The following is a 19,938-nucleotide window of genomic DNA, read 5'->3' as shown; positions in this document are numbered from 1 at the left end:
CTGCCAATTAGGGAATATTTATTTAGGCTTGTAATTCTTATTTAATTAAAATATCGCTAAAACTGCGAGACTAGGTTGTTTCCAAACAGATGGGAATCGATGAACACGGATAACACGTCTTAACTCAAGCTTCTTCCCATTTGTACTACTGTAATAAGGTGACATTGTAGTTATTTTGAAAATTATTTATTTATTCTTCCAAATCAATTGCATCGTCTTCAAATTAATCCCCTCGCGATGCAATGCATTTATGCCAACGGATTTTCCAATCTTCGAAACACTGGTTGTAGTCACTTTCCGAGATGGCCTTCAGTTCGTCTTCGTTGCGGCTTGAATCTCCTCTATCGTATAAAAACGGTGTCCTCGGAGCGGTTTTTGAGCTTGGTGCACAGCCAGAAGTCGCACGGCGCCAAATCAGGTGAATACGGTGGTTGCGGAACGATATGGGTTGAGTTTTTGGCGAAATAATCACGAATTACGAGGGCAGTATGGGATTGTGCATTATCGTGGCGTAAAAAACCAAGAATTGTCTTTCCACAATTCCGGCCTTTTTAGACGGATAGCGTTACGCAAACGACGCATAACGTTCAAATAATATTCCTTGTTGACTATTTGACCGTTTGGAAGGACTTCATAATGCACAACACCACGATAATCGAAGAAAACAGTCAACATGACCTTGATTTTTGAGCGACTTTGGCGCGATTTTTTTGGTCTCGGCTCACTTTTGGCGCGATATTCGCTCCATTGATCTGTTGTTTCGGGGTCGTAAGCATAGATCCAAGTCTCATCGCCAGTTATAATGCGTTTCATGACACCCTGGTAGTCGGAAAGCATCGTTTCACACACTTCAACGCGACGCCTTTTTTCCGAAAAATTCAATGTTTTCGGTACCAGTCGAGATTTGACGCGCTTGACCCTTCAAAATGCCAACTTCATCAGCAAGGTCTCTAATTGTTAATCGACGGTTTTTCAACACCAAATCTTTGATTTGTTGAACGTGAGCTTCGTCGGCTGAGGTTGATGGTCGCCCTGGACGCTCTTCGTCTTCGACAGGTTCACGGCCGGCTTGGAACTCACTACACCACTTGTAAATATTTGCTCTAGACATAGCCTCATCACCAAAGGCTTTCTGCACCATCCTCAACGTATCCGCAGCAGAAAATTGATTCCGTAAACAAAATTTAATGCAAATTCTTTGCTCAACAAATTTCGACATCGCAAAAACCGAAAAACTTACTTTTAGCAGCTCACAAAACGACACATATCTCAAACACTAATGAATATTTTGACAAGAAATTTGACATAAATGTGACTGACAGTACTACCAACCTAAAAAAATAATTCTCCAAATCCTTCGACGCGCGCAGTTTAAATTCAAATGTCACCTTATTTTTTGGGTATTTGTATGAGGATTTTCGGATCTTTTCCAGATCTCATATTCGCAAGCATTGTATTTTTTTAAATCCTTAACAATTGTGGGAAAAATTTTCTAGCAAATTCGTGTTCCACTTTTGCCGTATTCCAGTGAGCTTTCAAACTTAAACGAATCAGATGACTATTCTTTGAACAAGATTAAAAGTATCGAAACTGGATTGCAACTGAGCGACAAAGCCAACTAAAATCGCAATAATTAAATCGCGTACAAAGCTTACAAAGCGATTTTCACCAAATATTCACATTGACAAACGAAATTTAATTTATTGAAGCGTAATCCCTTTGAATTCAACGCTAACACACATTTTGACTGTCGCTCATTCTATCACTCACTTATGAACATACTCGCACACTCTTACTGACTCTGTGACTCACCTGTATCGCATGCGTACGTGTGGAAATACGCTGGTCTGAAACTGGCCCTCCAGCACGGGTGAATCGAATTTGGGATCCATCCACGATTTGGACGAGGCGCGTTCGAATGCCACCGGCAACATGACGCTGCAGCAGGAATGCCGTCGCCCCGTTTGACTTAGATAGGTTTGTATGTGTGGCGCTAACGCGATTTGTATATCGTCGGTGGAATTGCTGCGACTGTCGTTGACTAGAACGCCGGGAGGCATGGCGGTGAAACTGACCGAAGGACGACGTGACTGCAAAGAGAGAGAGAGAGGGAGAGCGAAAAGTTAGTACATTGGCGTTGCGAGCTTAGTAAACAATAAAATGGAATATAATTCAGGCATTTACAAGCACCAATGGAAAGAAGTAGAAATTCAAATTGTCATTACGGCGCGCTGCTGCACCGTCGACGGAACATTGTGTAATGGCATTCGCTTGCGCCGCCAACAATGCTCCCAAACTTTAATTAAACTTAATTGTGCAGCGAGGTGGAAATACGATTCTGCAGAATTGCCGCATGCCGCAGCTGAATGTCACAGTAATTAGGTGAGCGGGCCAGGAGCTGGGTAAGCGAATCCAGGCGCGCCGGCAGGTAGGCAAAGGCTTACCGAATGAGCTGTGCATGTATATGTACATCATACTTCTAAGTACGTTTGTGCGCATTGTGGGTATTCATTGACGTCCGCTTTGGACATGGGTACCTGCCGGTTAATTGTGTGGGTCTGAATTGAGCCGCATAAGTGCGGACATGTCTTGGCTACAAGCGGCGATAGCAAAGACTTCCTGAAACCGTTATTGAATGTAACACAAGCAATTAATTTGAAGTGCTGCAAAGCAGACGCTTGAGTAACGGTAGTCAAATGCAATTTTCCAACATTTGTGTATTTGCCCATAAGAAAACTAAAAGCTTTTCCAACTCATTCGTTGCCTTTGCCTCAAGCAATCTTAGAAAGAAGGAAAGTGTGCTTAAACTGCTAAGCGAAAGCAACCAGCAAAAAAGAATGTTGTTGTACCAGAGACATTTGAAGCAGATTTGAGAGTTCTCACAACTTTTGCTTTTCATCTTTGTGCTTTCATTGTTTCTACAGAAACCGATGTCTACAGTAAAGAATTTTTTCAAGTTCCTTTAATGCTGTTTTCTTAGAAAATTTTCATAGTGTTCGTTCATAGGGGGAGTTAAGGTGAATGTCTGCATGAATTCAGAAGAAATAAAGTAAAGAATCGAAAAAGTATAAAAGTAGAAAATGATTGGCATCTATTGTATGTTTATCGATCTTTGGCGATATAAATATATTTTTGTCTATTAAAAGTATCTTAAAGTGCTTTTTATGAAATTCGCCAATATTTTAATAATTTTGCGTTCATTTTTATTTACTCTGTGATTATGTATAGGTTTTCTTACGAAGCTTTTATCGATATAAAAAAGCTATGTACATAGATACCTAAAAAGTTAATAACTCTCACATAACAACAACATTTACTTTTCGTTTCGGATATTTATTTATTTGGTAAATTTTTTTTTCAAATTGAAGAAAATAATATTATCGATAATATTATATTATCGATAATATTATTTCGATTATTTTTCTCGATTATTTACTTAAAGTTAACACTCAAATTTAAGAATCTACATGCGATAAAGTAATCAATCAATAATTATCGATAAAGTATCGATAAAAACAATTTAAATAATATCGATAATTAACGATAATTGCTGATAAATTTCACAGTAAAAGAAAACCTAAAAAATCGTAAGTAAAACAACAATTCGACATAGTAAATAAATTATTCTTCAAATTGAAAAATATAACAGTTTCGATAATTTTATTTCGATTATTTTTCTTACTTATTGGCTTTAAGATAAAACTAGAACTCAAGAATCTACGAAACGTAAGTGTAAATCGTTAAAATATCGATAAAAATCGGGAAAGTATCGATAAATAAAAATATTTGCTATCGATAATTACTATAATTGTTGATAAACCATAAAATAAAAAAGAAATTGAAAAATGTGTTAAGTTAAAACAAAAATTAGATATACAAATGAGAATATAACTACCAATATAATCAAAGAAAAGCATTCTAGCTAAAATATCAAAATTTCGTTAACACAGAGAAAATTTTCAAAATTCTATTTTCTTATTATTTGAGAGCAAAAATTAGTAATTCTTGAAGGTAAGCTCTTTTTGTTCATCAAATATAAGGAAAATAATTTTTCGATAATTTTATTTCGATTATTATTCTCGAGGCAAATACTGGTGTCTACAAGCTTTAATTGTAAACATTGATAAAAATTTAGTAATTATCGATAAATAATAGTACACGTATGTTATCGATAAAATATTTTTTGTGAACATTTTATTGATTTGCTTAATTGGTAAATCTTCTTCAAAATAACGAAAATTATTTTTCCGATCCTTTTATTTCGACTCAAATACTGGTGTCTACAAGCTTTAATTGTAAAGCGATTATTTATTGATGATATTGATATCATCGGCCTCAACACCCGCGCCGTTAGTTCTGCTTTCTCCAGACTGAACAAGGAAGCAACGCAAATGGGTCTGGCAGTGAACGAGGGCAAGACGAAATATCTCCTGTCATCAAACAAACAGTCGTCGCACTCGCGACTTGGCTCCCACGTCACTGTTGACAGTCATAACTTTGAAGTTGAAGATAATTTCGTCTATCTAGGAACCAGCGTAAATACCACCAACAATGTCAGCCTGGAAATCCAACGCAGGATTACTCTTGCCAACAGGTGCTACTTCGGACTGAGTAGGCAATTGAAAAGTAAAGTCCTCTCTCGACGAACAAAAGCCAAACTCTATAAGTCGCTCATAATTCCCGTCCTGCTATATGGTGCAGAGGCTTGGACAATGACAACAACCGATGAGTCGACGTTATGAGTTTTCAAAAGAAAGGTTCCGCGAAAGGTTTATGATCCTATGCGCGTTGGCCACGGCGAACTTCACATTCGATGGAACGATGAGCTGTACGAGATATACGACGACATTGACATAGTTCAGCGAATTAAAAGACAGCGGCTACGCTGGCTAGGTCATGTTGTCCGGATGGATGAAAACACTCCAGCTCTGAAAGTATTCGACGCAGTACCCGCCGCGGGAAGCAGAGGAAGAGGAAGACCTCCACTCCGTTGGAAGGACCTGGCTTCGCTTGGAATATCCAATTGGCGCCACGTAGCGAAGAGAAGAAACGACTGGCGCGCTGTTGTTGACTCGGCTATAATCGCGTAAGCGGTGTCTACGCCAGTAAAGAAGAAGATTATTTATTGATAAATAATAGTATGTGTTCCGATAAAATAATTATTTTGAATTATGGGACATTGTTGATAAAGCATATATGAAAAGGAAAACCAAAAAAATTTACTTTATCATATCGGCTTATACATACGACAAGCTTCGTGATTCTATGAATACCTTCAAATTCCGCTTAAGATTTAGGAACTCAGGAATACTACGTTTACTTTGAAGCGCTCTGGATATATGGTGTACAATTTCAAAACCAAATATTTATTAAAAGAAATAACGATTAATTTGAAATATTTTGGAACGATAAATTGTTTCTTATCGATTTGCTTGCATAAATGGATCAAGTCTCGATATTTCATAACGATTCCATAGCATAACTGATGGTAAACTATATATTATATATATATATATTTGGCACAAACACACATGCTCAGAAGTCTATTACGAGCCACCAAAGTCGTCATGAATTTGAAAAGGAAAAAGTCCAGAAAACGCAAGCGACATAAATAGTGCACACACACACACACAGTCACGACACAACATGGAATATATGCGATTGTGCTATTGCAATTTTAATTAAATTCTCTGCGCTAATCCAACAATTTACTCTGGCTGCAGCCACAAAACGCAAAAGAATGCGAATACAACGCCAACAACAATAGCCACGCATAGAAATACATTAATAAATATATGTATGTGAGTGTGTGAGTGAGTGGCAAAGTCCATGCGATGACGGAATAATGGACAATATTCAAGTCAGCGTTGTAAATGAAAATTAATTACCGCCATTAAAAATGCAAAAATGCTGCAAGATGGCACAGCGGCATAAACAGGAAAACCAGCAAACAATAGAGGTTCGGAAGTCTTTAAAGGCTTAAAGCGGAGGCCCTAAAAGCGAGGCAACAACGGAGTTAAGTGAAAGTGGCGAAGACGGTGAAAGGCAGCCGCAAAGTGGAGAAAGTATAAAAGAAATGGAAAACTAAAAAATCGCCTACATTCACCTGCATTGCAAAATATATGCGCTGCTGCAACCACTCATTAGTGTGAGTGTTTACACTCGTACAATATGCTTTTAGCCATTAAGCTGCTGCCACAAACAGCACGATCCTTTCTTCGTTGAGGGGAGCAAGGTAGAGAAGAAATCATAAAAATATAAAATAGAGACTTTCCTAAACTGCCACGAATGAAAGCGAATTTTTCTGAAGTGGACCGAGATATGCTTCGCTCGTTGTTGTTGTAGACGCTTTCGTACGCCAGAGGCAGGAAGGCCACGTGCTAAAGAGCAACTTACAAAACGTGGCTTGTGGCGGTGTGGCAGTGCCTTCCACTCATCAATAGCGGCAAAGGTCACTTACAGTAATGCCAGCCACTCAAGTGTGGTCTCCGAGGTAAAAGCGAGAGTGCTGCAGCGTTGCAAGAAATAATAAAAATTTTAGAAATACCAAAAATAAAGCATGATAATGTGAATGAGCCGTTAGCAGATGAATTCCGTAGTACTTTTTGTTGGGGTTTGCCGTAAATGTGGCACATAACGGTATAATTTCCATATAGTTGCTTCCTTTCTAGTAAAGCTTTTCCTTATTACTAAGAACATTTTATAATCGAAGTGATTGTTCTTTGAAGAAACTACTTTTCGTGTAGAGTTGCCAGATTAGAGAAATTTAGTTCAATAAAATTCAAGTGCTGAACGAGTTGACACGAGATCAGTAGAAACAGGTTTTATAGTACTTTCAGCTAAACGTTATTTTAAGAAGAGTTGCCACCTGTTTGCAATTTATTATTAAAAAAAAATGTATGAAATAACTGAAAAACACCAAATGCACATTTTAAAACGAAATTAAGTTTTATGAATTGGTGAAAGTGTTGCCACCTGTTTAACATTTTTAATTTAATAAAAAATTCCAAAAAATTTAATTGTAATAAATGTTGTATTCATTGTAATATTTTCAGAAATATTTATGTTTTAGAAAGTTTTGGGAAGGGTTGCCACATACATATTTATAATATTTAATTAAAAAAATTAACAAAAAATAGAAATGTAACAAATGTAATTTAAATGTTTAGAGCCTAAAAAAGGTTTGTGTCATAGAAAATTTTGAGAAGTGTTGCCAACTGTTTTTGGGTTTCATTTGTTCTGAAGCCACATTGGCTTTACAGTAATATTTAATTATAACTAAATTCCAAAAACCGTTGCTACGTACTGTATATCCTGTCTTCGTACAAAATGCTATAACTTGCCACAACAGCGTCACGCATTATGTAATTCCATTATTAAATTTACTGTCAAGCCAAATTGCGGTAAATAATCTGGGTTGCTTTGAGGTTATCTCTTTGGACTACTCAATGAAAGAGAAATGTGTCGCAACTAAATATAGTTAGATGTCTTCGCCACACCCACCGCCTGCCACGAACTAACAAACTGGGTCAATGCAAAACCGCAATGAACCGAAAACAAACAGCGACTCTCCACCAAACCTAAGCGGCCGCCATTGTTAGTGCCTCAATGTCAGCGCCGCCGCATATACGAGTACGTGCAACACAAAGACGACACGGTGTTCTCTGCTTTAATGAAGTCCAAAACAGCCGTAAATATCTGTATATAACTGTATTTATGTATGGTGCTATAACTGTCGGTAATCGCTACCAGCATAATGCGCCATTCGCGTTTTGTGCTCCCAACACCCGCAACGGACCCTGCCACGCATGCAACAAGACACTCTTGGAAATTGAGCCCGCGGACCCACACAGGCCACGCAGCTGTGAGTGATGCTTTCACTCTTAATGTTAATGATACTTTGGTTACAACAACAACAGCAGCAGCAACAACAACAATATGCGCACTGCAAACAAAGGTTTGATTATGTGGCAGCCGCCGTGGTTTACCGTTGATTTGTCTGGCAAATTGCAAATCGTAAGTGTGAATATAGACTGCAACAACAAAGATAATGACCCGACAGAGGCATTTATGACGTTGCATGTAAGTAAGTAAGATTGGAGTACGGTGGTTTAGCAGAAGAATTTAATATCATGAAAATACTGACGAAAATGAGCCCATAAATATTTAGAGTACATTCGCGCATAATTTGATTTTGGAGAGCCATTCTTGTAGAAATCTGAGGGAATTTGATGGCGCAACTTTTTCACTAGCTTGTTTAATGGATAGCGCTTTGAAGCAGCAGAAAAATATGCTAAACCCAAAGCATCAATGGAGGACTAGATTACTGACTCAAGAGATTACGAACAAGGCTGGGAATAGTTCCGTTAACATTGAAGAACTTTACCAATGAACTTATTTAAGAGGCACCCCTAAAGGAACAACGTAAAAAGGCAATTTTCAACAGCGGTAAAACAGGTCCTCCACTGCTGCAGTGACTTATAGCTTATCTGTGGATGAAACCTAAAAAAACTTCTTTCTAGAAGATATTGTCCGCACAAACCTCCACTGTTGAGAAATCAAAAATTAATAAAGTGAAGGCATTTATAAAGAAATGATTTTAACCCAAAATTTTGAACGTTTTTAGCCCGACAAAAGTCAACTTTGAATGAAAAAAGTAGCTCGGTAAGGTACCATGTATTGGCTCTAAGTGTACACTTATACAAACTCCCAAGCTTAAAAAAAGTTGAACTTGTTATGAATAGAAGAGTTATGTGTTACAAAATAGAGTTCTTATGGTGATTGTCGCCGTCAATGCCTCTGCAGCATACAGCAAAATACTGTCAGCTCTTAGGCTGCAGATCAAGAATTTGCTTCTAGTCACACGAACCCCTTGTGAAAATTGCAGAAAATTGAAATACGAGTACGTGTCCCAGCCTGCAATCAACTTGATAATTTATAATAGATTCAAGATGCCATCGTCATGGAAACCGCTTAAAATTCTTTAAAATTTTGCACTCGTTCAACAACTTGAATGGAAAAATTGAAATCAAGATGGCGTTCAAGTTCGAAAAGTGAGAGGTCGGTAGTTGAAAAGTGTGAATGTATTGAAACTTGAAAGCAATTTTCTTATAGTGTGACATCCGTGTTAATGTCAGAAAGGTAAAAATTATAAGCTTGAATCGACAATTGATTGAATTCGATGGACCATGGAAGAAAACGATGATACTATGTTAATCTTGTTAACCATAAAAAGTAGGATGGTTGCGAAAAAGCCAGGGTCTTAGAAGCGAAATATCCTTAAATTAAAATGAGCAAAAGTTGAACAAAATGCAAACCAGAAAAATAAGGCATAAAATTAGGAATAAGAGATTTCTTTCCTCCTTATTCTCTTCGTAAAGATAAATAATACACACGAACCTGTCTCAATTTCATTTTCAGTAAAATTTTCAATTGATGTTTTAATCTACGTTTCCATGCACCAATCAGGAACTCTTGCAAAAATGATCTCTTCAATTACAAAATTTTTATGAGACATTTGGCACAGATATCAATGGCACTTATATACCAACCTCGAAACAAACAGGATTTCGACGAATGGGCTTTCCTCCGAGATTTAAATTAAAAAATTTAATTAACTCTTTGCCCACAGTACATTTAGAATAATTTCAAGTTTCTAGTTTGGGAGGCGAAAGCGAAAGATTTCGTGTTAATAAAATTAAAATATAATAAACTTACCTAAATATTTATTTATTTAAAATACCTTCCTTTAGTTAAGATGGATAAGATATCAGAATTTTCTTAACCCAAAAAAAGGCAATTTATCACAATTAAATTTTTTTTCTTATTATTTAAGAATAAAAATCTTTAATTCTTAGTATTAAGCTCTTGTAGTTACAAAATTAACCGAAAAACATTAAAACCAAATTAAGGAATCCAAACAAGCTCTTAGCACATGTTAGTAAACTTAAGTGTGCCCATAATTTCTTCCCATCTTTCTCGAATCGCTGTGTTGAATGGAAAATGCAAATTGTTTCCAAAGTCAAACAAGAAGCTTCCACTAATTTGCACACATTATTCCCTCAATCGTCAACTCGAATGTCAAGCAAAATTAATTACGAGCACCCACTGACAGCTCGAAACAAACAACAACACCAGCAACCTTGCCACACACACCCACAATCACTCGCACACAGGCGCCTCAAAGGGGAGCGGAATGAAAAATCGTGGCGCTCTTGAAATCGCTGCAACACAAACAAAATTAAAAACATAACAACAACAACAAAACCAAAGCCAGAAGTAAAGCGTGGCATAATGAAGGGAACACAAGACAAATGGAGATATCTAATCAAGTCAATTTGCAACTTGTTGCTCTGCCACAATCTGCTGCACGTATGTTTCTTTTGTGTTATCTGATACTTTGCCGCCCGTTTCGAGCATCACTTTTCTGCCATCCAGTTTGTGTGTGTGTGACTCAGCGCTGTCTGCGTTGCATTCGCTTCAAATGACACCAATTAGCGGTTTTGCATTCGCGCTTGTTAGCATGCAACAGCTGGAATTGCTACTTGAAGTGCACGTGTGTGCGTGGGTGGTGGCATGCGGCAACCCAGCGTCTGCTGTTGAATGTGAGGGGTTGTTGCAAGTCTTTCAATGGGGGGATTTTCAGGCAACAGGTGGACCATTTCTCACCGTCCCGTAAGGAAATGAAGAAAGACCAATTTTGTGGTCAATACATTGCCTTTTAGTGTGCAGCGAGCAGCGGAGTCAATGCGTGTGTGATTTTACAATGAGAAATTACTTGAGCTTCGATGAAAGTGAGTGCATACGCACACTAGGGTGGTAAATAATTTTTGATTTTTTTCAACTGTTTGAGACAATTTTTTTTTTATGTTTTTCATTTTTTTTTTAATTTTTTCTAATTTTTGGAAAAATCACTTTTTCACATTTTGGTCTTCATATTAGTAAAATTTCAAGCTCTATATATATAATATAGAGAATTTAATTAACGAAAGACTTGTAGTTGATGGGACTACAGCTCACCAATTTGGTAAAAAAATCTGACTTAAAAAAAAAAAACAAAATCTGTAGGGGCTTCAAATAATCCCCACAGAGAAAAATATACTTTTTTAAAGATATTTCCATTATCTGTTGAATATCTGGATGAGCTGGTTCTGCTTTAAGGGAAAATATGATCACCCAAGCCACCTTTGGTATACATTTTTGATGTTATCCACTTTGTGAACGATTGTTTGTTGCTCTGCATATGCTCAGAAGGCATGTTAAATTTGCGTCCCTTCCGTCTCAATTTACCGAACACTCCACTCTTCAACAACATGCCCATCAAAGCACCTTGAAGGTCTCACATTGCATTTTCCCTCAAACTAACCCAGCATCCAGCTGGCACTCCGCCACATCGTCCACTGCACTTTCTATGCACTTTGCGCTGCAAATTGATGGCAGTGATACAATTACCGCACGTTAATCACACTTCCACTCATTAATCAAAACTCGAAGCCAAGCAAAAGCAACAGAATGACTACAGCAACACATACACACATGCATACACACACGCACTTGTGTGTTTTGCATTTGTTGTTGTTGGTGAAATTTGCTGCCATTAACTATTTAGTGGCTTCGCTAGCTTCACTTTCATTTTCAAGCTCCGCAACACGCGGCTAATTGCTCAGCCAAGCACTCATAAACATCAATGTTGCGCAACATGTTGCTATCCACATTTGGAAGTATTTCGTTTATCTCGCTTGCGAATATCTAAAGAAATATTTTCGCTTATCTAAATTTTCAGCGCTTAACTGTCTTTTATGACATTCTTACTTAATCTAAATATAAATATTATGCTATCATGCTTTGGCTATTTCGCTTGCGGCGAGATATCGCCAAATATGTATATCGACTGGTATGCACTTGTTTATGTGTTTGTGCGTGTGTCTCTGTCTAGAAAAGCCTTTTCACATGACATGTCTAAGTAAGTAATTCTTTTCGTTTACTGTCAGAAAGAAATTGATGTGATTTCGCCCTCTCTCCGCTTGGTGCAGTGCGACTAAAAGCTAATTGTGCATCTACACACATATATATTTACATATATAGTTGGGTAAATATACAAGTATAGATTAAAGCAAAACGAAATGTACTATCAATAAGAAAGAATATTTGACGATTAATGCACCGAACTGCGCTGCTACAGTTAGGTAATTACAGTTAGGTAATGCGAGCATTGTGAAAAGTAATGAAACGCCTTGAAAATGTAATGCACTGTGGGTAATGGCTTGTAATGAGAGGCAAAGTCTCGTTCGCTTCCGTTCTGGAAATTCCGATGTAAAAGATGCACTTCGCTCTGGTTGTCCTATCGTAGAAAAAGTGGATGAGATTAAGGAAAACATTGACCAGGATCGTCACATAAACAGCCATAACATCGCTAAGAAACTTATCATTCATCATAAAACAGTTTTGAACTTTTTTAAGGAGGCTGGCTACAAAAGGAAGCTCGATGTTTGGGTACCACATGAGTTGTCTGTGAAAACTCTAATGGACCGAATTAACAACTGCAATTCTTTGCTGAAACGAAATGAAATCGAACCATTTCTGAAGCGAATGGTAACATGAGACAAAAAGTAGATCAAATACTATCATAATGTGCGAAAAAGATCAGGGTTCACGCTTGGTGAAGCTCAACGAATTGCCGCAAAGCCAGGATTGACGCCTCGAAAGGTATGCTGAGTGTTTGGTGGGATTGGAAAGGAATCATCTACTATCAGCTGCTCCATCCTAGTCGCACAATTGATTTTACATTTTAATATCAACAACTCATGAGATTGAAGCAAGCAATCGAAAAAAAACACAACAGAACTGATCAACAGAAATGGCTTCGTCTTCCATCAGGACAACTCTAGACCCACACATATCTTTGCTGACTCGGAAGAAAACTGGGAAAGCTTGGTTGGGAAGTTTTGATGCATCTACCCTATTGGCCTGACCTTGCACCATCGGACCACCATTTGTTTCGGTCAAAAGAGAACTCCCTTAAGGGAGTAAAGTTGGCTTCAAGAGAAACCTATGGAAATGACTTGTCGCAGTTTTTCGCCGAGAAACCAGAAAAGTTTTACACTGATGGAATAATGTCTCTAGCAGAAAAATGGCAAAAAGTTATCGATCAAAAGGGTACATACATATATGGTTCGCATTTATTCATTTATGCGCATTAACACTCGACTCGGCTTTGATACCAGCTATTAGCTGCCACATAATCTCGTTAGCTGATTCTTGGACCAGTTTCTTCGCTAATATTTTAAATGTTGCTCACTGATCAAATCTAGTAAAGAGTTGGTAAAAATTAAAGCTTCTTCCTCAATTCTGCAATATGGAGGCTAAGTAAAGCAAAGCTTCTTGATACACACTCTAAAAGCAAAACAACGCCACAACCCTTATCTCTCAGCTTTGTGTAATAGCTAAGTGCAACATCAAAGCGTCATACATACATACATGTTTGTTTATATGTATAATAAAAATCGCGAAATTCGCGAAATCACAATCTTTCATTAAAATTTTCCATAAACGCTCACTTATGTTTGTATATATGTATATATATATATATATTTATGAATTTAATCGCACCCGAAAACTCAAGGTCAACAAGTAGAAATGCACAGCCAAACATACAAACACACGCTCATGCATATAAAGTGTATGTATGTATGTAGATAGGCATGTAAGGGCTTTGTGATTGAGCGAAAATGGGCGTGCTGTCGCGATAATCACTTAAATCAAAACAAAGGTGAGTTTAGCGAAATAATAAAATATACATTTGTACACACAAAGCTGGCGCTGACTTACGTAAGAAAGTGCACACGGCGTACGTTTATATAATCCGCAATTAAACGGACTAAATATGAGGGGAACTAATTATTTTGCCAATTTATTAAAGCGTTACTTTTTAATGTTTATATTAAATGCTTTATGATGAACTCACACCTTTGCCGCGCACATACATACATAACTACAGATTCTATTTATTTTTGATGTTTGTATTTCACTTTGCGCGCTTTGTCTAATTGAATCTTGGTTTAATAAATATTTGTGCGTTTGTAAATCCGAATAACGCTGGCATTTAGAAAACAAATCTCTTTGCATATACATATATATATATACATATACATATAATATAATATATATATTACAGTGCATGGATGCGTGTGCGACTCCCAAAGAACTTCTATTTTGGTGCGGCTCTTGTTGTTGGCTGGTATCAGCTGTTTTTTTTTCTATATTCCATTGCTCCAAATATTGTTTACTATTTTATAGGAAGCGTGATCCATTTTGAGGTTCCCTACTTCTTTTTTAATGAAAAAGCCCAGAAACTTCGAATTTAATGGAGAATGTTTATTATCATTCGAAAGAAGATTCGTTGGCATTTGTTTTTTGAAGATTATCTGTTTGAAATTTTCGTCGTGGCTACGTCTCAGTAGGTCTACTGATGAGTGAAATTTTCGATGACTCGTTCGAGCATTTCGACTGGCGAATGTAACTCGTAATGTTTTGCTCCAAGCCGTGAATCAAAACGGGATTTTCCGTATAGAGTTTAGACTTTACTCCACAGAATACGGTCTAACGGTGTGTTATCACACGAACTTGGTGGCCAATCGAGAGGTCCAAAACGTGAAATTATCTATTCAATGAAGTGTTCTCTCAATAAATCACGTCCTCGTGTACACTCTCAACAATATGCTGGACGTGGTCTATTCGGTCGAATATTGTCCAATAATGAATGCTGGGTCTCAAGATGGTATTGCGAATATTACGCTCAGAAGGCCGATTTGTTGACCAAAGGTTGAGCGAAGCGTCCGAAACATATTCTTTACAGAACGTAAATTTCATAAAAAAGTTGAACGATTTGGAAATGATCTGTCAAAATGGGCTATTGGAAAAATTACCTCTACTTGGATCACCCTTTGCAGGTTTTTGTTGCTATGCACTCATTGTTGTTTTTGTTTATGGGCTTACATACGGCATGAGTATGCGTTGCATGGAAAAACAACTTGACACAAATATATAATATATATAGTATATACTCGTACAAATATATATGTACTTCAAAAGCGATGCCGCTTCTCTAGAAAAATATGTAAATGGTATGAATGGAAAATGATGCTCTCTGGGATCAAGTGTGTGCTTTGTATAGCCTATTTGTCGACATTTAGCCACTAACAGCTACCGATGACTACCAGAAAGTATGCATGACATTATGGAAAATTCTAATTTCAAGAAATCTGTTCAAAATTTTCGACGTAAAACTTGTTTTAATTATAAAGTTAGGTGACGTCAATTTCAGTTTTCTTAGAAGAAACATACTTAAAGTCTGCGAGCGAGATGGGCATTGAAATGGAACGGCAAGAAAGCTAAGATCTCTTCTCACATAAGCAATGCTGCATAATTTTGAGAGTGGTGTATCGAACAATCAACTGGTATAAGGCTAACAGAGTGGTATAATTAATTATAGATAGATTAGAAAATGGGTTTACCCCTTTAATCATATACTTCCCACAGCGGGCAGGGGCTAGAATTTGCCGCGGTAAGGTATATGCACTATGTCTGTATATTTGGCTTAGTCTTTGTCAGAAATAGTGGTATAATACTCAGCTTGAAATGATATTATATGAAATTCCTTCTAATGAATATTTTATAATTTGAAGTTGTGCCACAAATGTCACCAGTAATTGAGTTTGTTGGGTGATCAATTGGTAGTAGGAGAAGCTACAAAGTCTGACCGAAGACATAAATCTGGTACCACGGGGATCAGTTAGCCCTTGGAGTTCGCTTCAATCTGCTCATTGGGTTTGGCTCTTTGGGGAGATTCGAGGAGGCTGTAGTTTAAGCCTAACGACGGGTAGGATTGAAAAACTCAATTCAGTATGGAGTCGCACTGCGGCCGGGTGCCGGACCAAATCCAACCAAAGTGGAAAAGGTGTCCCTTCCATCCGACCAACAGGAACCAAAAAATACGTGCAATAATCACTTATTATTTGGGGCACTGTTCAACGTAGTTTACTGATCCATGTGCTTTAAAAGCACCGTGAGGTTAAGCTGTCGCTGACAGGTACTCACATAAATCACAATGATTGTTGTATCCGTACACTATCTTGTATTAAATTCAACTGTTGATACCGCTATTTCGGCAAGAACTCAGACTTTATTCTCCGCCATTCAGCGCTGCTATTTTCACCAAAAAATCAATAGGATGTTAAGCAGTACTTTTTCGAACTAGCAGAATCTCTTCAAAGTCGGCAACAGCGATTTATCGCACACCAGCAAATTGTTCTAAAGAAAATCATTCCTGTGTTCAACAGCTTCTATAAACATAAACATATGTACGCACACTGTTAGCAACATAATTGAGCTAATAAATTTGTTATTTGAACATAAACGATAATTCGGAAATTTATTTTGAACCCGAAAACATTACACTACACCAAATAGATGCCACTAGCCGACGAGCAACGATCGGGAGTAGGCTAAATGTGTCGGCAATTATCGGAAATCAAACAAAAACAGATGCCGCGCGTTGTTTACTCGATGATGTGCCTTCTGGTGCGGCAATAATTTAGAATTACAAAAACACATACGTACACATGGGTAGATGGTAAAAGTGGATTAAAGCTAGAGGCATGCCAACAGGCATGCCGCATCACGGCGAAACCGCGCTGCTCTCCTGTGGCACTTGCCGGCAGACTGCTGTCTGCCACCGCATCGCGTTGCCAACCAACCAGCAACATGTGGCAGATTAATAAGCGTTGCATGGCAAGCGCTGCGTCACATACTTGGTGGAAGCGCGTGTGCGGCAAGCGCGACAGGCAGACGACGCGTGTGCGCGTGTGGCTCGTACAAGGCAACGCCTAATGAGCCAAAAGTGAACACTTAATATTGTAAAGATGTGTGTATGTGGTGCTTTTCCCATATGAATATTTGAAGAACAATCAGAAGACGCGAAGAGATGCAACCTACCAGCACATAATGGCGCGTGTCTGCAACAAATTAACTGACGGCATTTTTCAAATTTTATTCACACAAACACTAGTCTAGTTACGCATACGCGTTCGGAAGCTGCCCAGCAGCTTTTCTCAAGATTTAGCGGTCAATGCCACGCGTGGCCCTCGCACTGCCACTTCACACTTTAGTAGCCAAGCTTATTTTTTCACTCTTCCGATAGGCAAATCAATTAAATATGAAAATATTTACACAAAGTTTTTGCACATACTCCCGCTTCCCCTTACACCACTTTCGCGATTTCGCGCTTCTCAATTCTTCTGCTTACGCGTATCTGCCGATCTTTCGTTTGCCACTTTTCACTTATCGATTTGTTGTTATTGTAATGTTTATTTATTTATTTTGACTATGAGCGATTACAGATCGGCGCCTACTAACTGCTCAAGTGCGAACGGAACCAACGGAAAGGCGCTGGTGTGTTTGTATGTGTGCTGTCACACTCCGCTTTGTTGCGGTTTGTTAAGTTGTTGGGGAAATAGTAAGAAATAGTAAGCGACGAGTGCCCGGCGTCCGTCCAACTGCTCAGCCAACCAAACGGCCGAGTTAACGCGACAAAACTGATTTGAATTTGTACTTTGCAAATTTGCTCATGACATTCGCTGGCGCTCCGGCTTTGGCGCTGGCGGAGAGCGTTCTGACGACCCTTCTCATGCACGGCTGTGTGTGTCGGCGGTTGTGCGAGTGTTTCCGTCTCCAGTGTGCGCCTAATAAGGCGAGTAAACGCTAATAATAGTCAAGAAAATATTTGTGATAACTGGCAACAACAACAAAGCGGCGACGCAAGGTGTTCGAATGCATTTACTCCTATCTATGTTAGATACACCCTGTTCGCAGAAAACATGAGCCGCGTTCAAAATAATGAGTATACAAATTCTGTTACAATGGATTTGTATGGCAAATTAATATTTTGATGTGGAGTTTTCTTATATTTACAAGAGTTATGGATCTTGGAAATGCCGGGTAGTTGTGAGTAGATTTCTTTGAAGTATCAAATACAAGCTGTTTTCGATTCATCAAGCATTGCAGACTAGCGAATCGAACTGGTATAGTCAACACTTGCAATGCAACCCTACGCTAGTTGTGATTCTTCTTTGGTGCAGAATTTTTCTTTTCAAATCGGAAGTCGTTTTAAGAATGCCCTAGGTTTGTTTTCTTTATAATATTGAAGTTGATTTTAAAACTTAAATTCTTAAAATGAAATAAAAATTTGACAGTTATTTATTATTTGAGCCATTCACAATAGTGAAACTGATCCAAAATATGTAAGTTAAAACAGGCTAGATTTGAAAGCAGCAGCGAATCAACAGCCTCTTCTCCGCATACTAGTTGCCTGCAAAAATCCCTATTGGCGAACTTACACCTTGTGAACCCTCTAGTTCGAGCACTCTGAGCACTTTTTATGGTATAACAATTATTGGCAATTGAAGCTAAGGTATTATTATTTATTGCTTTAATTTTTGACTAAGTATGGCTTTAGACCTTGATAATCAACAACTGACCAGATATTCACCACCTCTTCGTCGATGTCAAAGCTGCCTTTGACAACACGGAAAGGAGCTGCCTTTATGCGACTATGTCTGAACTTGGTATCAACACAAAACTAATACGGCTGGGTAAACTGACGTTGAGCAACACCAAAAGCTCCGTCAGGAGCACGAAGGACCTCTCCCAGCCGTATCGATATCAAACGAGTTTTCAGACAAGGCGACTCCCTTTCGTGTCATAATCTGCTCTTGGAGAAAGTAATTCGAGCTCAGAACTAAATAGAGAAGGTACCATCTTCTATAAGAGTGTACAGTTTCTGGCGTACGCCGATAACACCGATATCATTGGCCATAACAACAGCGCCGTTAGTTCTGCTTTCTCCAGAATGAATAAGGAAGCGAAGCAAATGGGTCTGATGGTTAATGAGGGCAAGACGGAATGTCACCTGTAATCAAATAAACAGTCGTCGCACTCACGATTAGGCTCTCATGTCACTGTTGACAGTCATAACTTCGAAGTTGTAGATAATTTCGAGTATCTTGGAACGAGTATCAACACCAACAGCAATGTTAGCCTCGAAATCCAACGCAGAATATCTCTTGCCAACAGGTTGATTCGGACTGAGTAGGCAGTTGAGAAATAAAGTCCTCTTTCGATGAACAAAGACCAAACTCTATAAGCCACTCATTCCTGCTATATGGTGCAGAGGCATGGACGATGACTTCATCTGATGAGACGACGTTACGAGATTTCGAGTAAAAGGTTCCGCCGAAGATCTATTAAGATTAAAAGACAGCGGCTGCGCTGTCATGTCTTTCGAATAGACGAAAACACTCCAGCTCGTACCTGCTGGGGGAAGCAGAGGAAAAGAAATTTTCTACTCCGTTGGAGAGACCAGGTGGAGAAGGACCTGGCTTCGCTTGGAATCTCCAGTTGGCACCACATGGCGAAAAGAACGAAACGACTGGCGTGCTGATGTTAACTCAGCCATAATCGCATAAGCGGTTTTTAAAGAAGTTTACTGCTAAGTTTAGTGTAGCACCAAAATGAGACATTACTATGTCCAACGATCTTCAGATGGGGGACAGTACTTTTTCGGGGTGTTCCCAAACTAACATCTGATTTATATAGCTTTATAAAGTTGACGAAGTTATAACACATTTTGTGTTACGTTTGCGATATCCTTTGGTTACCTCAACCTTAGAAATTTATATCGAATAAAATTGAAGTTGAATTCTTTCAGCATGTGAAATATGTTAAACATTTGTATAATAATCTATTCATAGAGACTAAGGAAAATTTTTCAGTCAGAACTTTTTATAATTTTTTATGGTCAACCCTAAGCATTATACAACAACAGATTGATAACCTCCACATTTGCTCAGCGCACATATTGAATGGGTAGAAAAACAATTTTGT

At 38.2% G+C, this 19,938-nt stretch overlaps 1 protein-coding gene across 10 annotated transcripts in view; it reads right to left on the bottom strand.

Annotated features, from left to right (window-relative positions):
* The window catches only part of LOC105225576 (adenylate cyclase type 9), a 53,302-nt gene that overhangs the window by 11,582 nt on the left and 21,782 nt on the right, over positions 1-19,938 (bottom strand). For 3 of the 10 annotated variants that reach the window (XM_049454484.1, XM_049454488.1, XM_049454491.1), the window contains exon 2: positions 1,813-2,090. The exons of 4 other annotated variants lie outside the window; for them this stretch is intronic. In XM_049454484.1, coding sequence (XP_049310441.1) covers positions 1,813-2,060 — 248 coding nt within the window. In that variant the 5' untranslated portion in view covers positions 2,061-2,090. 3 more of the 10 variants (XM_049454487.1, XM_049454485.1, XM_049454489.1) reach the window with 3 other exon arrangements.

The sequence above is a fragment of the Bactrocera dorsalis genome, chromosome 4 (assembly GCF_023373825.1).
Source record: "Bactrocera dorsalis isolate Fly_Bdor chromosome 4, ASM2337382v1, whole genome shotgun sequence".
In the NCBI taxonomy this organism is placed as follows: domain Eukaryota; kingdom Metazoa; phylum Arthropoda; class Insecta; order Diptera; family Tephritidae; genus Bactrocera; species Bactrocera dorsalis.
The sequence above is the reverse complement of the archived record's forward strand: the minus strand, read 5'-3'. Positions and strand labels throughout refer to the sequence as shown.